Source organism: Passer domesticus, chromosome 12 (assembly GCF_036417665.1).
Source record: "Passer domesticus isolate bPasDom1 chromosome 12, bPasDom1.hap1, whole genome shotgun sequence".
In the NCBI taxonomy this organism is placed as follows: Eukaryota; Metazoa; Chordata; class Aves; order Passeriformes; family Passeridae; genus Passer; species Passer domesticus.
In genome coordinates this window covers 13,017,332-13,037,672 of record NC_087485.1, presented here as the reverse complement: position 1 = coordinate 13,037,672, position 20,341 = coordinate 13,017,332, and the positions used below count along the sequence as shown (strand labels likewise).

Below are 20,341 nucleotides of genomic sequence, written 5' to 3'. Positions count from 1 at the left end.
CCGAGCTCCTCCCAGCCCGAACGGCTCTGGGACTCTGAACCGGGGTGCTGAGCCCTTCCACCCGGAGCACTGGTGCGGGAGAGCAGACTTGTGTAAAAACCAACCAAAAAGGGGATTTCACCCCGTAACCGTCCCACTTCACAGACGATTTGTCACACGCTCGCTCTGTAATGTCGGAGGGCCCAGCACTCGTTCGGAGCGCTCAGCCCACACCCATTGCCAGCGCCAGCCTGACACCTGCCGGCGGCCCAGCGGCCTCGGGGGACTGAGGGGGAATCCGCTCGGCTCCGTGTTTGCAGAGACCGGACCCGAGAGGCCTCGGGAGCGGCAGCGGGAGCGGCGGGGCCGATTCGGGGCCGATTCGGGGCTGGTTCGGGGCTGATTCGGGGCCGGGCCGGGCCGGGCCGGGGGCAGCGCGGCCGCCGCCGGCAGGGGGCGCAGCGGGCGGGCCGCACGCGGGGCCGGTCCCTGCCGGCGCCCGTAGGGGGCGGGGCCGCGGCGCGCGGGGGGCCGGGCTGCCATGGCGGCGGGGCCGGCCTGAGGGCACGGGCAGGGCCAGGGGCGCGGGCGGCCATGGCGGCGGGCAGCGCCATCCAGATCCCCAGCCGGCTGCCGCTGCTGCTCACGCACGAGAGCGTGCTGCTGCCCGGCTCCACCATGCGCACCAGCGTGGACTCGCCGCGCAACATGCAGCTGGTGCGCAGCCGGCTGCTGAAGGGCACCTCGCTGCGGAGCACCATCATCGGCGTCATCCCCAACACCAGCGACCCCACCTCCGACTGCGACGACCTGCCCAACCTGCACAGGTGCGGCTCGGGCCGGCTCTCCCCGCGGCCTGCGGGCCCCGAGCCCGGCGGGGCTGGCCGTGGGTCACCCCGCGGGGCCGCCCCGGGAATCGCCTGTGCCCCCCGGAAACCTGGCCAGAGCCGAGCCGCGGGGCCGGTGCGGGACGGGCCGGCCCCAGGGGAGGTTGGAAAAGAGGCTAAAGAGCGAAATAAGACGAAAGAACGCAGCTCTAGGGCTGTCGCAGCTGTTAACCATAGGATTTTTCGCCTAATAGGTAACACGGATGTTGACTTAGTTCACGTAAAATAAAAACAAATTGTATTTCTGTCTGGTGAAGCTAACATGATGTAACCCTTACTCTCCGAACTTTATCCTGTCAGTGGACTTAGTCAGATGTTGCAAGAAAATAACTTCTGTTGTAAATCTGCTTCAGTAGGTACGGTGATCTAAAATACTGATTCAGTTCAAGGCTGGGGAGAACTGTCATTTACAGACACTCCCATTTCCCAGTGCATATTGCTTAAGCAGAAATGTCAGTGTGCCTGTCCACAGCCACATCCATTATTATGAAAAAATTACATGTTTCTAAATTGCATGACTGATAATACAGTACCTTACTTCATTTTTTCAGTTAACTCATTTGTGTTCAGGTTTCAGGGTTTGGTTTTGTAATCTGTGTTACAAAGGGAATTGGATAATTTCATTTAATTTCACAATAGAAGCTATGTCCCATCAGGGTCTTACAACCTACAGCTTGGTTGCCTCTGATAAGGAGCACACCAGATGTTCTGTGGAAGGTGATATAATACGAGATTTGATCTGTTTTTAGGATTGGCACTGCTGCCCTGGCAGTTCAGGTGGTTGGTAGCAACTGGCCCAAGCCGCATTACACGCTGCTGGTGACAGGCCTGTGCCGCTTCCAGATCCTGCAGCTGCTGAAGGAGAAGCCCTATCCCGTTGCTGAAGTGCAGCAGTTGGATCGACTGGAGCAGTTCACTAATGGCCATAAATCTGAGGAGGAGCTGGGAGAGCTGTCAGAGCAATTCTACAAGTATGCAGTACAGGTAATTTGTTTTATTCTTGTGTGTCATAACCTGTGGGTGTACTTAGGCTCTTTACTTGTTTTCTGTCTGCCCTTCTGTTTCTCCAGTTCCTGTAGTTTTCAGTGACACGTAGAATTTCAGTATTTCTGCTACAAAACAAATGTAACTGTTACAGCTTGAGGTTTCTGTGCCAAGTTCCAGGGTGTTTGCACAGCTCATTGCAGCAGGATCTTGTGCAACTGCTTGTGTTGGTGCTATGATAAATTGGTGTTTCATATGTAGCAATACTATAGACACATTGTAGTAAAAGATTTGATTAATTTTTACAGAGATATAAGAAAATATATACGATAGAAGCATAATGAATTGGAATTTAAAAGATGTGTTGAAGAGTCACGGGGAAGTTTTTCATCTGGGTATGTGGGGGAAATAGGAGATGTATGTACTGAAAAAAAGTTGCAAACCATAATGATACTTTTGAACTTCTCAAACAAGCAGAAAGCTCAAAGTCTTGGTGCTCTATGCTGAGTTAGTGCCTCATCTGTGAAATTTCGGTGAACTTATTTCAGAACCTTTTTGACAAAGTACCTGGACATGCTCCACACTGAAAGACACAGTTGTGTTTAGGTCAGGGAGGCACTGAGATGGTTCCAGGAGGAACCCAGCAGCCACTAGCATTGTTCCTTGTGTGTTGTAGCTGGTTGAGATGCTGGATATGTCCGTGCCTGCAGTCGCAAAGCTCCGGCGCCTCCTGGACAATCTGCCCAGAGAAGCTCTGCCAGATATCCTGACCTCTATCATCCGAACTACCAACCAAGAGAAGCTGCAGGTACCATCTTCTTCAGTGCTAGTTAGGTGTTGCTGTCTTTTAGAGTTAGTCACTTCTGGGTAATTTTGGAATTGCTTACACTTGTGACTGTACAGATATAACATTGTGCCAGCAGGGATTTGTGTTACAGCTGAGCATGAATGCTTGCAAAATGGTTTGATGGTGTTGTTTAAAGTGTTTATATATGCATGTGGCAGAACTTGCCTAAGGTAAATAGATCTAGTTGGGAAATCTTGGAAATGGTTCATTTTATTAAACTTTAATAAGTAGAGCATGGACTTCCCATAGTAAGGATGATAAATCTTTTTTCAGCTTGTGTTGAAACTTTGTATATTTATCCCAGCTGACTGATCATTGTACATGTACTGTCAAAAAGCTTTACAGAAGTTCATCGCAAAAGGGTAAAATTAATTAACTGCTATGAATTCTTTGGTCAAAAGACAGTAGCAGTATCTCCACGTTCCCTTCCCCAGAGTGAGGATTCATCTGTGAACTTGCTGGCTGCTTACCACTCCCTGCTCTTAGATTTTAGATGCTGTTAGGCTGGAAGAACGGTTCAAGATGACCATACCACTGCTTGTTAGACAGATTGAAGGCCTGAAGCTGCTTCAGAAAACAAGAAAGTCCAAACAGGATGATGATAAAAGGGTATGGAGCTTTAAATTTGGAATACTTAAACATTCTAAATAAGTACTAAGATGCACTTTTTAAACAGGCTAATGAATGCATGATTTTAATCTGCATTTTTAATGTGTAGCCATAGCTGTCAACTTCGGCTGGTAGATACACAAAAGACAAAATATTTATTTAAAACTGCCTAGGCCTTATTTTAAATTTTATGTTTTTTAAATTTAATTTTTATTTTAATCTGAGCACTTTGTGACATTAAATGAGTGCTCAGATTCCTCTGAAGAGTCAGTTCACGTGCATGGTGTGCACACAGTGAGTTCTGGCCTGTGCAGTGAAAGGTGGATTGTTTACTGATGGCATTGCAGATGAGTGGCAGATTTTGAACTACAGATAAAGAATGGGTGTTGTCAAATGGAGCTTGTTCACTTTTGCTTCATCTAACTGCTCTTAAGTAGTTTAGTAACTGGAAAGTCATTGAGAAATGAAAAGACATAAGAGAGACTTACCCATTTTTCTGCTTAATATGGTGGGCTGCAGTGCTTGAAATATCAAAAATAGCTGCTTTCAGTTTTGTTCTTGTTTTGTGTTGTTTGCAAGTTTAAGATCTATGATAAACTTACTCAGAAAATATATAAAGAACTGTAACTTTTTAATGTAGCACCAATAACTCTTTCTGAAGTTAATTTCTGGATTTAAAACTTTCTAGAGTTCTGAATTTTTCTATGCACCTTACCTTGTTTTGCCTTGATTTTCCTTCAAAGCCAAAGTACACAGCTTATTTAAAAACCAAGATCTGGTGCAATTCTGTGGCTCTGTTTTCATTGCACAGGTTGTAGCTATTCGTCCTAATAGAAGAATCACTCATGGAAGCATTACAGAAGATGAGGAGGAAGAAGAAGATCATGATGATGTTGTTATGCTAGAAAAAAAGATCAGAACATCCAGCATGTCAGAACAAGCTCTTAAAGTTTGTCTTAAAGAAATAAAAAGGTAGGAGGCTTGGTTTCTTTTAAAATTTAGAATGAATCTTGCAGACCTCTTCCTGTTTGATATATATTTGTGTTGGTTGTGTTTTTGAAATGATTTTAAACCTCAGGCAGCAATTGCTGCCTTATGGTGCAGTAGAGGCTTCCTTTGCATTTAATTTCTGATTGGCCTTTTGAATTCTGTACTTACATTTCCAGATTAAAGAAGATGCCTCAGTCAATGCCAGAATATGCTTTGACAAGAAATTACTTGGAACTGATGGTAGAATTGCCATGGAACAAGAGTACAAAAGGTAAACCCTTCTCTTAGTGGTGATTCTCATACACAAGGACAAGTAACTGTCATGTAAACACTGTGAATTAGTTCTGCCTTGTAAAAACATTGTTGATAAGTTACTGTAAGCCAGGTAAACCTTTAGATTTCAGTGAGATCTGTACACTGAATACCCTGTATAGCTCAGTTATATATCTAAGAAAGTGGATTTAAAAAGTATTAAGAATAGTTTAATTACAAAATGAAGATGTTACTAATTACAATTTGTGCCAGTATGTATCAGAGAAATGAACATCTAATTAGTTTTTATCTGTCAGACAAAAAACCCTTTTGAAGATTTTTGTAACATTAGTCTTTCTGAAGAAGATTCTGGTTTATCTTAAGCTTCTTTCGTAAGAAGCAAAAGGATAAAAAAGCGCAATTTTAGTTAATTTTACTAATTACAGCCTGGGGTGCAGTAGAAAAACTGAGTCCGTGTCTGCTTCGCACCATAGTTTTCGGAGTTGTGAGTAGAGGGTGACACTGTTAATTCAGATACAGTGTGCAAAAATGGAGAGTGAGGGAAGAGTGAGAAACCAAACACGACCAACTGACCAGCACAAGCAGGTTAAGTGGACAAAATTACTTTGCACAAGGTGGACTTTGCACACCTGCATGTCCATGTCTACCCTTCTGGTGGTGTTTGTAGTGAAGAGTTGTTGCTGGTTTGAAATAGAGCCTTGGCTGTTTACAAATCTTGTAGATATTTTCTTTAATCATTAAATTGTAAAAAGATCTGCCTACATGTAGCTTGCAGTATTATTCAAAGAATCCCCAAATGAGTAAAATGTTTGTTGACTGTCATGTCCTAGCAGAATGTTTTTCTGGTGAAAGTTGCTCTTTGATCTTTTAAAACTATGCTGTGTCATCTGAAGTTTGATGCTTTTACTTTAAGCAAAGTTTGTCAGTGTGACCCATGTGATTGCTACTTTGAACTCTGTAGCTACAGTGAATAAAAACACACATGAATACAGAAATAGAAAATCATGATAATTATTTTAGCCTTGGGTGTCATTATCAGTACTGTGTCATTTTCAATACTATAATCTGTGTAGCTTAGGTCTAATTTTTTTGTCAAAGAAGGAAATTAAAGAACTTTAATACTTTTGTTTTAGAAAAGCATTGTCTGTGATATGTATGAGTTGGGGGATTGTCCTGTTGAGGTATCTGCCTCCAGTAGGATCAGTAGTTTCATTCCTGAGGTGAAGGTGCTGTCTCTGCTGTTGTCGGTGCCAGATCGCCTGGAGATCCGTGCGGCTCGCATTGTTCTGGACAACGACCACTATGCCATGGAGAAGCTGAAGAAGAGAGTTTTGGAGTACTTGGCTGTGCGACAGCTCAAAAACAACCTCAAGGGACCCATTCTTTGTTTTGTGGGGCCCCCAGGAGTTGGTAAAACCAGTGTTGGAAGGTCAATTGCAAAGACTTTGGGCAGAGAATTCCACAGAATTGCTTTGGGAGGAGTCTGCGATCAGTCTGATATTCGAGGCCACAGGTAATCACTTCTTCTTTTCCTAATTGCAGTTTTTTCTTTGCAGAATGTATTGATTGTTTTCACTGTTCAGCTGATACAGAGAAATTTTGTTTCTATGAACAATGGTAGGTTTTTACTGATTTTCCTTGGTATTCAGTGCTATTATTTGGGAGAGAATTTTAATGGGAACAGGTGTTTAGTGTTGTGGTACAGCCTTTATTCTTTCCTCCTGCTGCTGCCCTTTACTTTCATAGGGAATGAATTTCATCTTCAGTTATTTTAGCACTTTGAAGTAAAATTCTGTAGAAAGTTTAATGCAAACTCTTGATTATTTCTGCTTTTTAAGAGAGATGTAAAGATTTAATTATCCAGCATAATCTATGGTAGCAATACATTCCTTCATAACCATGTTTTGCTGCTAAAAGATTAGACGAAACTTGGAGTGATACATGAAAGTTGCTAGAGGATAGCAGTGGACTTTGTATGTGCACTGTTTTCCTGTTTCAAAAGGAGATTTATGCAAGAACACCTAAGCCGGCAGGTTTCAAAGGAGATTTTTTGGATGACATTCCTTAGGACTGTTTTTGATGTTGGGCTCTTTATGTATCTGCTACTTAGTCTTTTAAATTTGTATTAGTCCATTCCTCAATCCTTGCACCTGCAGGCATAATGAATGGACAGTAGAGAAAGGTAACTGCCAAGCATTTTTGTTTCCATTACATGTATTTTATGCTTATTGCATGCAGTGTAGGAAATGTGGAATAATGGATTTTAGTCAGGTTTTCTTTTTTAAGTCATGTTATTGAATAAAATTTCTCCTTACAGCAGTAGGTGAATTAAAGCTTCAGTTATTTTTTAATGCCATCTAACAGTTAATTTTGCCCAGTGGCTATGTAGCTACTCTCAGTAGGATACACCTAAAATAGAATGTCTTAAAACAACTTAAAATGTGACTCAACCACATGTGCTATTCGAAGTGAAGCCACTAGAGGCTGTGGAATACTCAGCATTGTGGAAAGTAACTTTTCCAGAGCAGAGCAGGACTCAGTCCTTTGTAACAGGGAAGCCATATCTTGAGCTTGACATTATAAACAAAAGTCAAACTTCCCACCTTGTCCTTAGACCTCATAAAGAGTAAAGACAAGGAGAGTCATATGAGAGAGCCTCTAAAATGCTTTTTAGTTCAGGTGTTTGTGGTTGTCACACATTTTTGAGGGCATTATTAAGTTAATAATTAATGTTAGAGGCTAACTGTTATAAATTTAATATTAAAAAGTATATGAAATTAGCCAATGGGAAATATGTGCTAAGAGATTTTATTTTTCATCAGCAATGGAAAATCTAATCTAGAATTAGCACGAATACTGTGTGGTTATTGTTCAACAAGCAAGTGTATGGTTTAAAAATGAACTTCAGAGCAGTTGGTACCTGGAGTCCTTTGTAGCCAACTGCTTTTTCCAGTTTTTTTGTAGCTAAAATCAAACCCACCTGTTGCATATTGGATTTTAAATTCTGCTTTGGTTAGTTTTCCTCCTTCTCAGAATAAGATTTAATCAGATTAGAACTACATCTTTTCTGTAGAGCTCTGCAGAGTCCTTTTGTGTGAATAAATCCTTGAAGTTACTCCCAGGCAGGTGAATCCATGTTGGCAGTCTGGTGGCAGTCAGAGGGAGGTGGTCTGGAAGTGGAGGAGGCACAGACTGTTGTTTTCTGAGTTTCACTGTTGAGCAGGCTGATTTTCTAATATTATACCTTAGAAGACATTGTCTTTCTCCTAAAAGCTCCTTATTAGGCTTTGGGGCTTAAGTTAAGAATTCCATTAACATTGCAGGAGAACAGTACTGTATGTGCCCACTGATGTACTGGACATGTAGAAAAATGTACCAAATGTACCAGAACATTCAAAAGGAACTGTTGCAGCTTGCCTTGCAAGGAAAGAGTGCCTGAAATAGCATTCACTTGGCCCCTTGGTGAAAGGTGCAGACTGAGGCATGCAGCAGACAAAGCTCTTGGAGGCAGCAGGGTGGGCTGTGCTGTCCCTCTGATGGGTAAAGGTGGCAACTGGAGCTGCCCAGGTTTGGCCATTTCACTGGGATCATGTGCCTGCCCCTGGAGCTTGGGAGTCCTTCACTGACTGAGTGAAGGGTAGCAAGCATTGCTCTGCAATTCCAATATGAAATCATCCTCTGGGTACAAAACCAGAACTCCTTTATCAGAAGTCCTTCAGCTGTTGTCTGCATTTATCACTCATCTATAGCATGTTGGCTTACATTTGTAGTTTACTTGTATTAAAAAAAAAAAAACAAACCACAATCCACTCTGAAGGATGACTTAGAACTTTTTTCCAAGAAGCTTGATGCTTTTAAAATCTCCTCAGTATTGATATTTTGTATCACACAAGAAATGTATTATCTTCTCTGTTGTGTGTCTTTCTGTTTCTGAAAAGGAAAGATGTAATTGTGCCATTTATTTGTGGTGGTGCTGGTGAGGTAAGTGTGAAGCTCTGCTTTCTCACCTTCATGTGAAGCACTCCTTCCTGTGCTACCACTGCTTTGCAGTTTCAAAAGCTTGGGCAGTTCACTTCTGCCTTGGGCCTTTGCTGAAGACTTGTTGAGGTGCACCTGTCTGAGCAGAGGTTGGATTCCTCACCAGGACTTCCCTGCACAGGCCTCTTTGCACCAGAGAAAAACAACTTCAAACAGCTTCACCCATGAGAGGAATGAGCTTTGTTAGACAAGTACAAAGCACAGATAGATTTGTAAAGCCCTTGAGTGGATGCAATCTCTGGCCTAGCACCAAAAAATACCCAAAAAACCCAAAAAGGCTGTGACCTTGTGCAAAGCCCTGCAGTTAAAAATTACTTAAAACTATTTGTCTAGAGATCACTATGAAGAAAGTGAGTCCTGTTTCTTTAAATAACACTACCACTGCTTTAAGGGTTCTGTTTCCTAGGCTTTCCCAGTTTACTTTGGGAGAACCAAGAAGGTTGGATTTCCCAGCTGGTTTTGTTGCATTTTCTAGGATACATAGTGCCTGATGACAGACTGCACCACTCTAGTGTTTTGTTTAAAGGTTCTTTTCCACTCTGTATAAAAAGATTATTAAGTTGCAGACCTCTCCTTGGAGCTCTCAAGGGGTTGGGTTTTTTAAGTGTTGCTTGCTACACAAGTGGAATCAGTAGGAAGCCTGCTCTGTGCTTCCAGTTTTGAGTGGGGAAAGCTGACTGTCCTTTGGGTGCAGGGAAAGAAACTGCATCAAAAAATGAGCAAACAATGTAGGTTATTGTTTAACCTCCTTTCAACCCTAGCAAAAATAATGAAATCAACATCACATTTAGAGATAGTGTTCCTAAACGTTAGCATTTAGTTTCACATCTTACAAGGCAAAGGTTAACAGCCAGACAGATAAATAGCCATATCTGCTTGTAATTTTAATATATTCTGGCTGGCTTTGTATGTAAATCCCTGCAAGGCCTGCCTTACCAAGGATTCTTTTGATGAGTTGTGTTCCGCTAATAACTTTGGAGATCTCAAGCATTTGATTATTAGTATATATAAATGATTATATTATGATTATTTATACCTAAAAAATAGGTATTGGTTCATCTCTAATAAATGAAGAGGTACTGCAAATTTAGACTATTGCATCTGTTTACCTTCATTTAGTTTATAAATCTTTCTTAAAACTTAATGGAACATGGATAGCTCAAATCTTTATAGGATTCAAAAGTAAAACCGTGTATCTAAGAACACAAACATGCATTAAAAAAGTGTGATGTTTTAAAGCATGCACTTGAGAATAATGTAGCAAGCAAGAACACAGAATGTTTGATGTTTACCTAATTATGTTACCCTATTACTGCTGTAAGCAAAATACTGAAACAGTTGGGCTGCATTGTCTCTGAAGCATATAAAATTATTCTCAAGTGCAGTGAGTACCTGTGGTAAAAACAATCCAGAGAAGAGCAAAACTACCACCACCAACGAAGAGAAAAAAACCCAAACCCATAACTGAAAAAACCCCAAATGCCCCCAAAACCAAAGAGATGCCCAAACTGCTACACTGACACATTTATTTACACTGGTAAGTGATTCACTTGTGTGAACTGCAGCTCCGATTGAGTCTCTCATTTTCTGAATGCTCTCGATGGAATGCTTTCCCTGTCTTGGCAAGGCTGTGGGTGTGCAGATGGAGGAGGAGGAGGCAGGCTGGCTGTGTCATAGCTCCCCATGCAGAGTCCTGATCTGTGCTGAACGTTGCACAGGCAGCCCTCCCTGACAGCAATCCTCTCCCTGGCTGCAGACTGAGACTACACAAAAGCACTGGAGTGAGGGGCTGTTGCCTGCTGGCTGCTTCAGTCTTTAGCAGCTGCCTCAGGAAGGTGGTAACAGGCAAACTGATTTTTTCTTGCATTGCTGGCTATTTAAAAGATCTTAAAACCTTTTATTTTTTCCTCAGATCTAGAATTAAATTAAAACTAAATTTTATTTACTGCGATTTGTTTCCTCAGTGGTTGAATGTTACATGGAACTGACACCACTGCTGTGTGGTTTGGGTTCTGTTTCTCTTGGTTTTTTGGGGGGTTTTTATACATTTAAAGTCATCTCTAATATTTTTTGAAATTAGTCCCGTGGTATTTTTGGTTTCGTGTTTGTAAATGTCATCCTGTTTATTCTGGACAGTAGTAAAGCAGATCGCATGGCAAAGCAGGCCTGTTCTGCTTGTCTGCTTTGTGAGGGTCATGAGCTAGATATGTAATTCAGCACTTAATGTATCTCTTTCTTCTTAGAATTTCATTCTCTTAATTATAGTGTTTTGAGTAGTTATGGCAGAAGCTGAAATGAGTGTGATAAATGCAGCAAACAAGAGTTATATACATCTGTAAAATGTAGTTGTGCTCTGTGTGTGTTGTGGAAAAAAGATTGTACTGATTTTCTAAATAAATTCAAACTCGTCATTTTTTGTTTCATTGCAATGTTCAGCTTTTTATTTTATATTGAAATGACAGTAAATACAGTTCTTTTTGGTGGGTGTTTATTAAACTGTACTGTCAAGGTGACATTGACAGTTCAGCATAATTGGAATTTTGCTCTCTTTTTTAACATGCTGTTTGAACTCTGTTGTGATGACAAAATCTTAGCATTGTAATTATGAAAATGCTTTTATCAATGAGGTTCCCAAATCTGCTTCTGCTTGTCCTTACAGTAGAAGGATGCTGGTACTGGAACATGTTAAGATGTTCACAAGTGGTAAAGTTTGGATACACTTTAATGCAAGTCATTATCTTTGCAGTCCAGCTAGTTCACCATGGAACTCAAATTTTCATCTGCTGCTCCAATTGCTTGTATTAGCTCTGTTTTATAGTCCATATTTTTAACAAGTATTCCACAAATTTTTGCAAAAAAAGCAAGAATTGCTGCAGTGCTCCTTGTTCCTCTATTTTGCCTGGAGTTTTCTTTGTGATGTTTCTGATGTTGCTCCTCTGTTCCCTGTGTCACCACCCGGTTTTCCATCCCCTTTCCTTTGCAGGCGCACCTATGTGGGCAGCATGCCTGGCAGGATCATCAATGGGCTGAAGACTGTCGGGGTGAACAATCCTGTCTTCCTCTTGGATGAGGTGGATAAGCTGGCAAAGAGCTTGCAGGGGGATCCTGCAGCAGCCTTGCTTGAGGTAAGAGGTGTTAAACTGCCTTGTTTCATTTGGATTTTAAAAGAACTAAACTGGACTCAGAAGATTCACTGGGCAAAAGAAGGCCTGGCAGTGCCAGCTGTGTTACTCAAATATCAAATATCAGCTGCTGAGTTCTGACATGGTGGGTTTCTCTCAGTTCCTTGGGCACAGTGCAGATGCTGTTACACAGTGGCTAAGTAACAGAAATCTCACTGAATTGTACTTGAACACAAGGATAGATTTTTGGGGTGTTTTGTGTATTTAGTGTTCAAGCCCTAAACATCACTTACTTGGGGGACTTCAGGATGCTGATTTTTAATGATCAGTGTTGTTAGCTAAGAAAGAACTGTAGAGGATCTAGACAATAAGTAGACTTCTTCAAGATTTCAATTTCTTCCTTTGAATAACTTTAATATATTTTTGAAGCTCTTGATGTGCATAATGTGGACTAGATGCATGTTCTTTTAGGAGCATTTCTTTAATTAGTGTTGTAATTAACTTTCTGAACTTAGATTTTTCATGTAAGTCACAGATTCCCACTCCTTGACTGATTATGGTGTGATGAGTGGCTGATTATGGTGTGATGAGTGTTAGCTTTCCATGACAGTCAGGTTTTCCATGAGTGCATTTTTTCTGAACTTCTGGGACTCGGATATTAATTAATCTAATTTTGAAGCATGTATCACAGTTATTTTATCACAGAAGTTTTAGAGTTGTCAAAGTTGATTTGCTTAAAGATACAAATAACATTCCGGAGATGCGATTGATGACTTTGGTGAATGAGATAGTATTGGACTATTTTGTAAATCCCATCAAGTGTTGAGAGGTTATTAATTAGGTTAGTTGGGCTTTCAGGAGGCCAGAACTGGAGTGATCATGAGGCAAATGAATTGAGAACTGTGCCTTGCAAGCTTCATGTACCATGTAGCAGACAGCAGTAAGAGTTGTCAAAACCTTCATCCCAATTTCCATTTTCTGGAGTGTGATGTGATATCCCATTACAATTCCATTTTCCACTGATTTGTGCATATTCAGTGCTTTTATTTTAGCAGTTTGCTGGAGAGAGGAAGGAGCATGCCCTCAGGTGTGGGGAAGAGACAAAACATTGCCCTTCCCTGGGCAGAAGGCTGTGCCCATCTTCCTGTGCCAGCACTGACAGCACAGGAGAGAATGAGGGAGGTGCTGGCACAGGGGGCTGGGCCAGGCTGAACTGTTGAGGCTGCCAGGGCAGATGCAGCACTAATGCAGTGATGGTTTTAGTACTGTGCATGCTTAGAGATTCCTTGTACTGCTGTAGTTTTACACTCTGCCTTCTCTTTTGTGTTCTCTCTGGCCTTAGGGGCTGCCTTGCTCCTATTGCTGCAGCTGCACTGCTTCTGGCATGGTTCTGTACCTGTTTCAGTCAAAAGGAGAGGCATTAATAAAAAATACCCACATTTTTTGAGAAGTGACTTAGGGCATAATCCTAGAAGCATCTCAGTTGTCAGAGCTGAGGTGTGGTAGCTTTGGTAGGTGGGGGTGAAAGTGGTTCTGGTAGTATTTGCCTACAGAGTCATTCTAATGACTCTTTTGACTGACAGTGCTTAATGCAGTGATTTAAATATGAAAAATGCTACTTAAATTAAGGTGTCATGAGCTCATCTGGATGCTGTATGACATTCTGCAAATGAAGTGTCAATTGACTTCCTACAAACGTCATTATTTTCTTCCTGCTAGATAGTGGAAAATTACTGTTTTGACAAGGCCAACGAGTTCTTTGAAAATGTGTATGAACAGGCTGTGGTTTGAGAGCTCTGTTTTGATCTTTGCATGTTAACATGAACTAGTAGTAATTTAAATGTGCTAGAAAATAGTGTGGCTTCACTTCTTTAGCTTCTAAAAATGACAGTTGTGCTCCTTTACCTGTGCATTTCTCAGGTGTGTAGTACACTTTGTTAGGGTGCATGAAGGGCCTCAAAGTGCAAAGAAAACAAGCAGAGAAGTGTAATAAATACATTATTCCATGTGCTGTTCCTCTGAGGGATTTTATTTACGCTTTCCTGAAAGTTTAATGCTCTCTGTTTCTGAGTTTGCTGATACCTCTCCTGTCATTTGTCTTTTAGATACTTGAACTGAGCTGTCCTAATTTTAGTCAATGAATGGATAAAAATACCTGAAAATCAAATTTTTCTATTTAGCTGACTGTTGTTTGCTATGATTTGGGATTTATTGGAAAGAGTGTTCCAATCATGAATCCAGATTTGTATATTAATATTGGTAATTTTATTCAACCTTTGGGTTTTATGAATTTTTTTTCATTTCCTGCCCTTCAGTAGAGAATAATTATGGTTTTCTATTGTATTGTTTGTGAAGGCAAACAGATTTAATTAATACTTGTTTAACTGGTTGTGTTTGAATTCTGGGTACTTCATTGCTGCTTTGAGATATTTCTGTTTTCCATCTTTTAAAACCACGTTCTCAGGACTACTCAGCTCTGCTCCTGTCAACAGGATTTTTGCTGTTGAGCCTCATAAGGTTCACTTCCCACTGCCTGCCTGGGCTGCAGGGTTTATGTAAGCCCTGCTAATTGCCCATTAGCTACATCTGGAGAAATAATTGCTCTGTTAACCCTGGCTGGGCTGCTCCCCTGTGAGATCTTTGTATCTCTCTACTGCTGGCTAAACATCCTGCAGCAGGTGCTTTACCTCTTCTCATGGATAGCTCATGGCTGGACATAGTAGCTTCATTTTCACCTGCCTCTCGTGGTTTGTGTGGTTGGAAAGTCCATCTGGAGTGAGCAGAGGTGGAGTGTATGCTGGAGAGCAAACAATAGTCAGTGGTCACCTCACTGCTGCATTTGCTGTTCCCACTGCTGCTTGTCTGGTAAGTGCCATCATTAAGTATGAAAGGCACATCCTTTATTCCTTAATGTGTGGGTGTGTTAAATTCTTGCTGTCCACAACAGGCATATTCAGGAAGAAAACTGCCATCCCTGTGAGCTTGGTGGCAAAGCTTGGTGCTTTCTAATTGTTGGATATGTGTTCTGTTCTAATGCTTCTGCAGAGCTGTTGCTTCAGCAAGGCAGAATGTCTTCCTATTTCCAGTTACTGTTCATTAACAAAGGAATATTTTAGTCTAAATTTAGATGACCTCTGTTAAAAACAGAAGAAAACAGAAATGGATCCAAGTGCCTGATAGTGACTATTTGTATGCAGGGAAATTAGACCAGGAGCATAGCCAGGCAATTAAATGTTCATGGAATTTATTCTGGATTTTGTGGTAATAAAAAGCTGTTACAGAGAAGCCTTTGTATGCATGTGAGCGATCTGTCATAAATTAGCCAAGATATTTTGTGCACTGAATGTTCTTTTTGTACTTTGTATTTCTGTATTAGTTGAATATCTTGGAAAACTTTTCAACTTGAACTTCAGGACAGATACCTAACTGCAGAACAGTTCTATTTGCTTTGGAAGTCTGTTTGAAATACATAGGCAGGGCATTGGGTTTGTATTTTATTCTGAAAACCAGTTACCATGACAAGGAACTATGAGTCCAGAGGATCTCTGGCCCTTGTAAAAAAATCTCAGATACTTCACATTTTTAGATATAATCCAAGTTGGTTTGGATTACAGTTTCCTTTATTGGATAGTATTTTTTGCAGGTGAGTACAGCATCAATATTTTGTATATCTTCATAAATAACATTCTGATCACCAGCTTGGCACTCAGCAGAGTTCATAAGGATTTCTAGTTGCAGACTAGAAGGAGGAAGAAACATGCAAGTAAATAAATGTGTCAAAATGGCAGTTTGGTCTGTCAGAGTACATTGTTTTTCAGCAGCTTTGGAATTACTTGCAAACACTTCAGCTGATAGACTAGAATTCTGTGGAAATATCAGTATAAAAAAAAAGGAGTAAGTTGAATTAGGATTAGCTGTTTAAAACAGTTTAGAAAAATTTGCAAGAGTAGACTTTGAGTGGGAAGCTAATATTTGGTGTAGACCTGCTTGTTTTGAATCAGTTTGCAGCTGCTGTGCTTGCATGCCCTGCCTGCTGTGTCTCCCTGTGGTTTAGGGCTGGTCTGGGGGGCTGGCTGAGGTGAGGCACACCTCTGAATTGTGCATCAGTGGACTTGGCTTGTCAGGATGCTTCAAGGCCTTTGCCTTTGTAAAGAAGGGAGTGAATGACAGCAGCTTCTTGCTGAAGAGGGTAAGAAAAGCTTTTGAACAGCTTAGAGCCAGTGCACAGTGGCATTCACTGAGTTCCAGCCCCAGGTTCAGAATCGAAGCATGTGCTTCAGTATGTTTTAAGATTTCACTATTAGGGGGAATGTGTAACTGCTCTTAAATCTGTGCAGCTTTTCAAAATAAAATCCAAATTTATTTTGTTTTTTAGGAGTCAGCTGTGATTCTGGCATTTTGTAGTAGAAGAATTTTTTAAGTTTGTTCTGATCATAAATTTTTTCGAAATATTTTTTTCACTTCTCAAAGCCTGAGGAGAATTTAAGAGTAATGAAAATTCAGAATTGTTTATTTTATAACTATTGAAGAAGTCCTCAAATTCAGTTGTTTTTGTTTAATTATCAGCACTGTTCTTGGCTATAATTCAGGTTGTGTGCATTCATTTGGGTGTAGGCAGATAAGTTATTTTGACAGTGGAGTGCTGTTTCTCAGGAGATGCATGGGTCCCTTTATTTGTGACATGACAATTGTTCGTGTGGGTGTAGCATTGCTCATTCATCATTTGAGAAGGAACAGTGTGCCTGTACTTCAAGGGGATGTGAAGCAAAGGTGGTTCACAGGTGATACAGAAGCCAGGAGTACATTGCTGTGTACAATGAACTTTCCATTTGTGGCACTGTTAAAAATCTTGTAGATTTTTAACAGTGCCACAAGCATCTCAGTACCCGTGTGTTCTACAGCATCTCAGTACCCGTGTGTTCTACAGATGTATTAATCTAGGCAAGTTTAGTATTACCACACATAAGTTCTACTAAAAGCAACAGGAAGACAGCACAGTTATTGAAGCCCTAGTTCTACTTGTTCAGTAGCTTTTTGAGGTTAGTCAGACTGTGTTTTTGTTCTGCAGTGCTTGTTCAGTTTTGTCTCTGTTGTTTTGGAACAAAAAGAAAAAAGATTGTGTTGGGAAGGCCAGGGCTTGCCAAGGGTCAAAGCTTGCCTGGGATGTCGTGGACAATAAGAACTTGTACTCCTCCTTTAGTAATAAAGGCTGGGCAAAGCACAAAGAGTGGGGCAGTGATTTTGTGACAGCAGGTAAGGCTGGGATTGTGTTCTTCCCCTTGGTCTCACAGGAGATCTCATGGGCTGGTGTGAGAGTAAGAAGTAAGCTTAGAGTATGAAGAGCTGCCAGCAGTGGGTGAGGGTTGGAGTCAGGGATTTCTTGGGAGAATTTCCCTTGTTCCATGGGACCACATGGGCTGCTTTTCCAAGGTTGCTGTGAGTCCTTGAAGGGCCACTCTGGCTCGTGTGAAAGGTCATGGAGGTGCAGCTTAGGGGAGGTGCTTGATGGCTGAAGAAATGCTGAGCCCCTCTAGAAAAGAGTAGGAACAGCTCATGGGGAAGTGGCTTTTTGAACTGTACATGTGATGTGACGTGTAGTCACAGAGTAATCCAGGCAAGGCCAGGATTTAGTGATGTCCATAACATGTTTCATTACTGTAAAGTCAGATTTGACAGATCCAAATGGAATATAATAAAAATGTGCATATTTTATTTACTTCTGATTGAACAATTGTATGAATTTTGTGTTCATTCTTGTTAAGGTCTTGGATCCAGAACAAAATCACAGTTTCACTGATCACTATCTGAACGTAGCCTTTGACCTGTCCCAAGTGCTTTTCATAGCCACAGCCAACACTACAGCTACAATCCCACCCGCCCTGCTGGACAGGATGGAGGTTATCCAGGTGCCAGGTAACACTGCACTGCCTTCATTGCATGCCTTTTGCAGGCCCTTAAACAAGTTTGGGGTGTTCTTGCTGAAATGAAAGGTAGTTCCTTAAGGAAAGCCTGCCAGGAATCTGGAGTGCATGGCTGGGGTCATTAAAAGGGGCAAGGCAGGATGCCACTGCTGTGGTTTCTGTCATGAGAATAGGATTTAGCATTGTATTAGAACTCAAGAAAGTTATTTAAAAGTATTTAGCACTCAGGAAAATTCAGTTCCAGGTCTGTGGTGATACATGGATACATTCTGTAATAATATTTTCCTTCACTGATTCATTTGTCAGTTGGCTGATGCATCTTTTTAAGATTCCAATGGAGAAAGTAGTCTTTGAAATACTAAACTTCTCTTCTTGTTTGCATGGAGTTCTGAATAGCCACAAAGGATCATACCAACAGCCTTGTAAATTATAGATGGGGGAGGTTTTTTCTTAAATTCAGTCAGGTAGAATTGTAAAAGATAAGACATTTGATTATATTGTGGTGTCTAAGCAAAATGATCATTAATAAATACATGCTTTTTTTTTTTTTAAGGATACACCCAAGAAGAAAAAATTGAAATTGCACATAGACACTTGATTCCTAAACAGCTTGAGCTACATGGTTTGACTCCACAGCAAATACAGATTCCCCAAGTAACCACTTTGGACATAATTACCAGGTAAATCTGTTCATTGCTTTCAATTTAAATGCCTTCTTTTATAAATCAGTTTATAAAGTGGTAATACAAATAGATCTTAAGTATTGTCCTTAATAGCTTCAACAGTTGGTAGCTTATGGAATTGCTCTTTCCCTGGCTCCTGCCTTCTCTAGAGAACATCCTTTCTGTAGAGAATTCCTTCTCTTGCTCCCCAGGTGTGGGGAGGCCCTGTGATAAACAGGAGCTCCTGGGGCTGGTGTGGCTCCACTGTGTGGAGCCATGGCCTTGGCAGCAGACAACATGTAGTTTAAAGAACCAAGTTATATTCCTGTCATATTCATACAAAAAATGGAAATTACACTTCCTTTTTTTTCCTTGTCACTTGATGGATACATTTGTTTAGATTTTGAATTAGGTTTAAAAAATTAAAATACAGGGTTTTAAAATAGCTTCTATTCATTAGAACTGGGGTTTTTGTTAGACATGACAGCAAATGTATTGATCAAAACATCTTTTGAAATTGAAACTAGCTCATTTCCAATGGAAAAAGTGTACTGATTCAATGAATTGAAGTATTTTATGACCAGTATTTTGGCTGTTTTGTGTAGTGCTATTGCCTGTGCTTCTTTTTAGTCCACAGACTAAAACAAAATATTATTTTATGGCCAGTTCCTCAACTTCCAGTGAGCTATATATTTTAAGTTTTAAAATAATTCTTCCTTTTAATTTTTGTGTGTCCAAGAAGAGCTCAGTGCCATTGGACATTGCTTAGCATTTGATGAAGGTTTGGCACCAGCTGTTAGTCCTGTCTTCCCACTCAGTCATTTGTCTACAATTTCATCAGCAACCACAATTATTTTGATAATAACAAATTATTTTTTCCTATATACTAGAGTAGTCCAAGCTTTTGGTGCATTTCCCCTGCCATTTCTGTGGCTGTGTGCTTAGTGAGGAGTGTGTTTCCCTTGCAAGGAGCCCTGCCTTGCAAAGCCCAGCCCTGCTGTTCTCTCCCAGGTACACGAGGGAGGCCGGAGTGCGCGCCCTGGATCGCAAGCTGGGAGCCATTTGCAGAGCAGTGGCTGTGAAAGTGGCAGAGGGGCAGCACAAAGAAGCAAAGCCAGATCGTGCTGAGGTGGGGGAAGGAGAAGGTGTGTATCTTTGGTATGATTTGTGTATGTCTTCCTAGTTTTTTTAATGCAAATCTTTCACTTCTGCTCTAAGCACGGCTGTAGTTCCTGCTAGCTCAGAACTCAGTCTGGTTATTTTGTTGTACACTAAAAAGGGAATTCTAATGTAGCAACTTTTTCTCCTATTTTATTCTTCTTTAAGGACTCTTGTTTTCAAAAGCCTGGCAGATAGTGTGACATTATTATTATTATGTACAGTTTTAGTGCTGAATTATGACTTAGGACATAAGCTGAGTCGTTTCAGCCTGCTGAGTTGGTAATTGACAAGTTCAGTGCATCTGGTTTATGTCTTAGGGATGCAGCTATGATTTGTGTATGTCTTCCTTGGTTTTTTAATGCAAATTTTCACTTCTGCTCTAAGCACAGCTGTAGTTCCTGCTAGCTCAGAACTCAATCTGGTTATTTTGTTGTACAATTAAAAATTTGTCTGCTTGAAGGGTTCTGAAATTAGAATTGTTTTATGTGCCTCGTAAGACCATGCTTATTCAAAGTCTCTTGGAGCTTTGGTAATGTCACAGCCTTGGTTACTCTGGTCTTGTTTCCCATGTGTACAAACAGTGTTTTATCATTTCCAGTCATGAAACAGACTGAAAACAAACTAAATACAAAACTCTCAAACAGCAAAAATTCCCAGGTAACTGCTTCACCAAAGGTAGGTCTCTTTCTAGTCTGTAAATAGAAGAGGGAAGGATGAAGTGAGTTGAGTGTTCTAGGATCACTGTAATGTCTGTGAAAACTGTAATACAAGAACATTGAATTTGGCAGTGTTTGCCTAAGCAGGTTCAGCTTGGTTTTCTCTGAACATTTGGCTTAAAGGCAGTGAGCTCTCACAGTAGCAGTGACTG

General features: G+C 40.9%; 1 protein-coding gene across 1 annotated transcript in view; it reads left to right on the top strand.

Annotated features, from left to right (window-relative positions):
• The first annotated feature begins 501 nt into the window (after positions 1–501).
• Positions 502–20,341, top strand: part of LONP2 (lon peptidase 2, peroxisomal) — a 35,766-nt gene continuing 15,926 nt past the window's right edge. Inside the window, exons 1-11 of the mRNA XM_064386417.1 lie at positions 502–806; positions 1,616–1,850; positions 2,527–2,658; positions 3,184–3,306; positions 4,118–4,278; positions 4,473–4,567; positions 5,824–6,082; positions 11,591–11,732; positions 17,492–17,642; positions 18,204–18,330; positions 19,324–19,457. Coding sequence (XP_064242487.1) covers positions 574–806; positions 1,616–1,850; positions 2,527–2,658; positions 3,184–3,306; positions 4,118–4,278; positions 4,473–4,567; positions 5,824–6,082; positions 11,591–11,732; positions 17,492–17,642; positions 18,204–18,330; positions 19,324–19,457 — 1,792 coding nt within the window. The 5' untranslated portion in view covers positions 502–573. The remainder of the gene's footprint in view (positions 807–1,615; positions 1,851–2,526; positions 2,659–3,183; positions 3,307–4,117; positions 4,279–4,472; positions 4,568–5,823; positions 6,083–11,590; positions 11,733–17,491; positions 17,643–18,203; positions 18,331–19,323; positions 19,458–20,341) is intronic.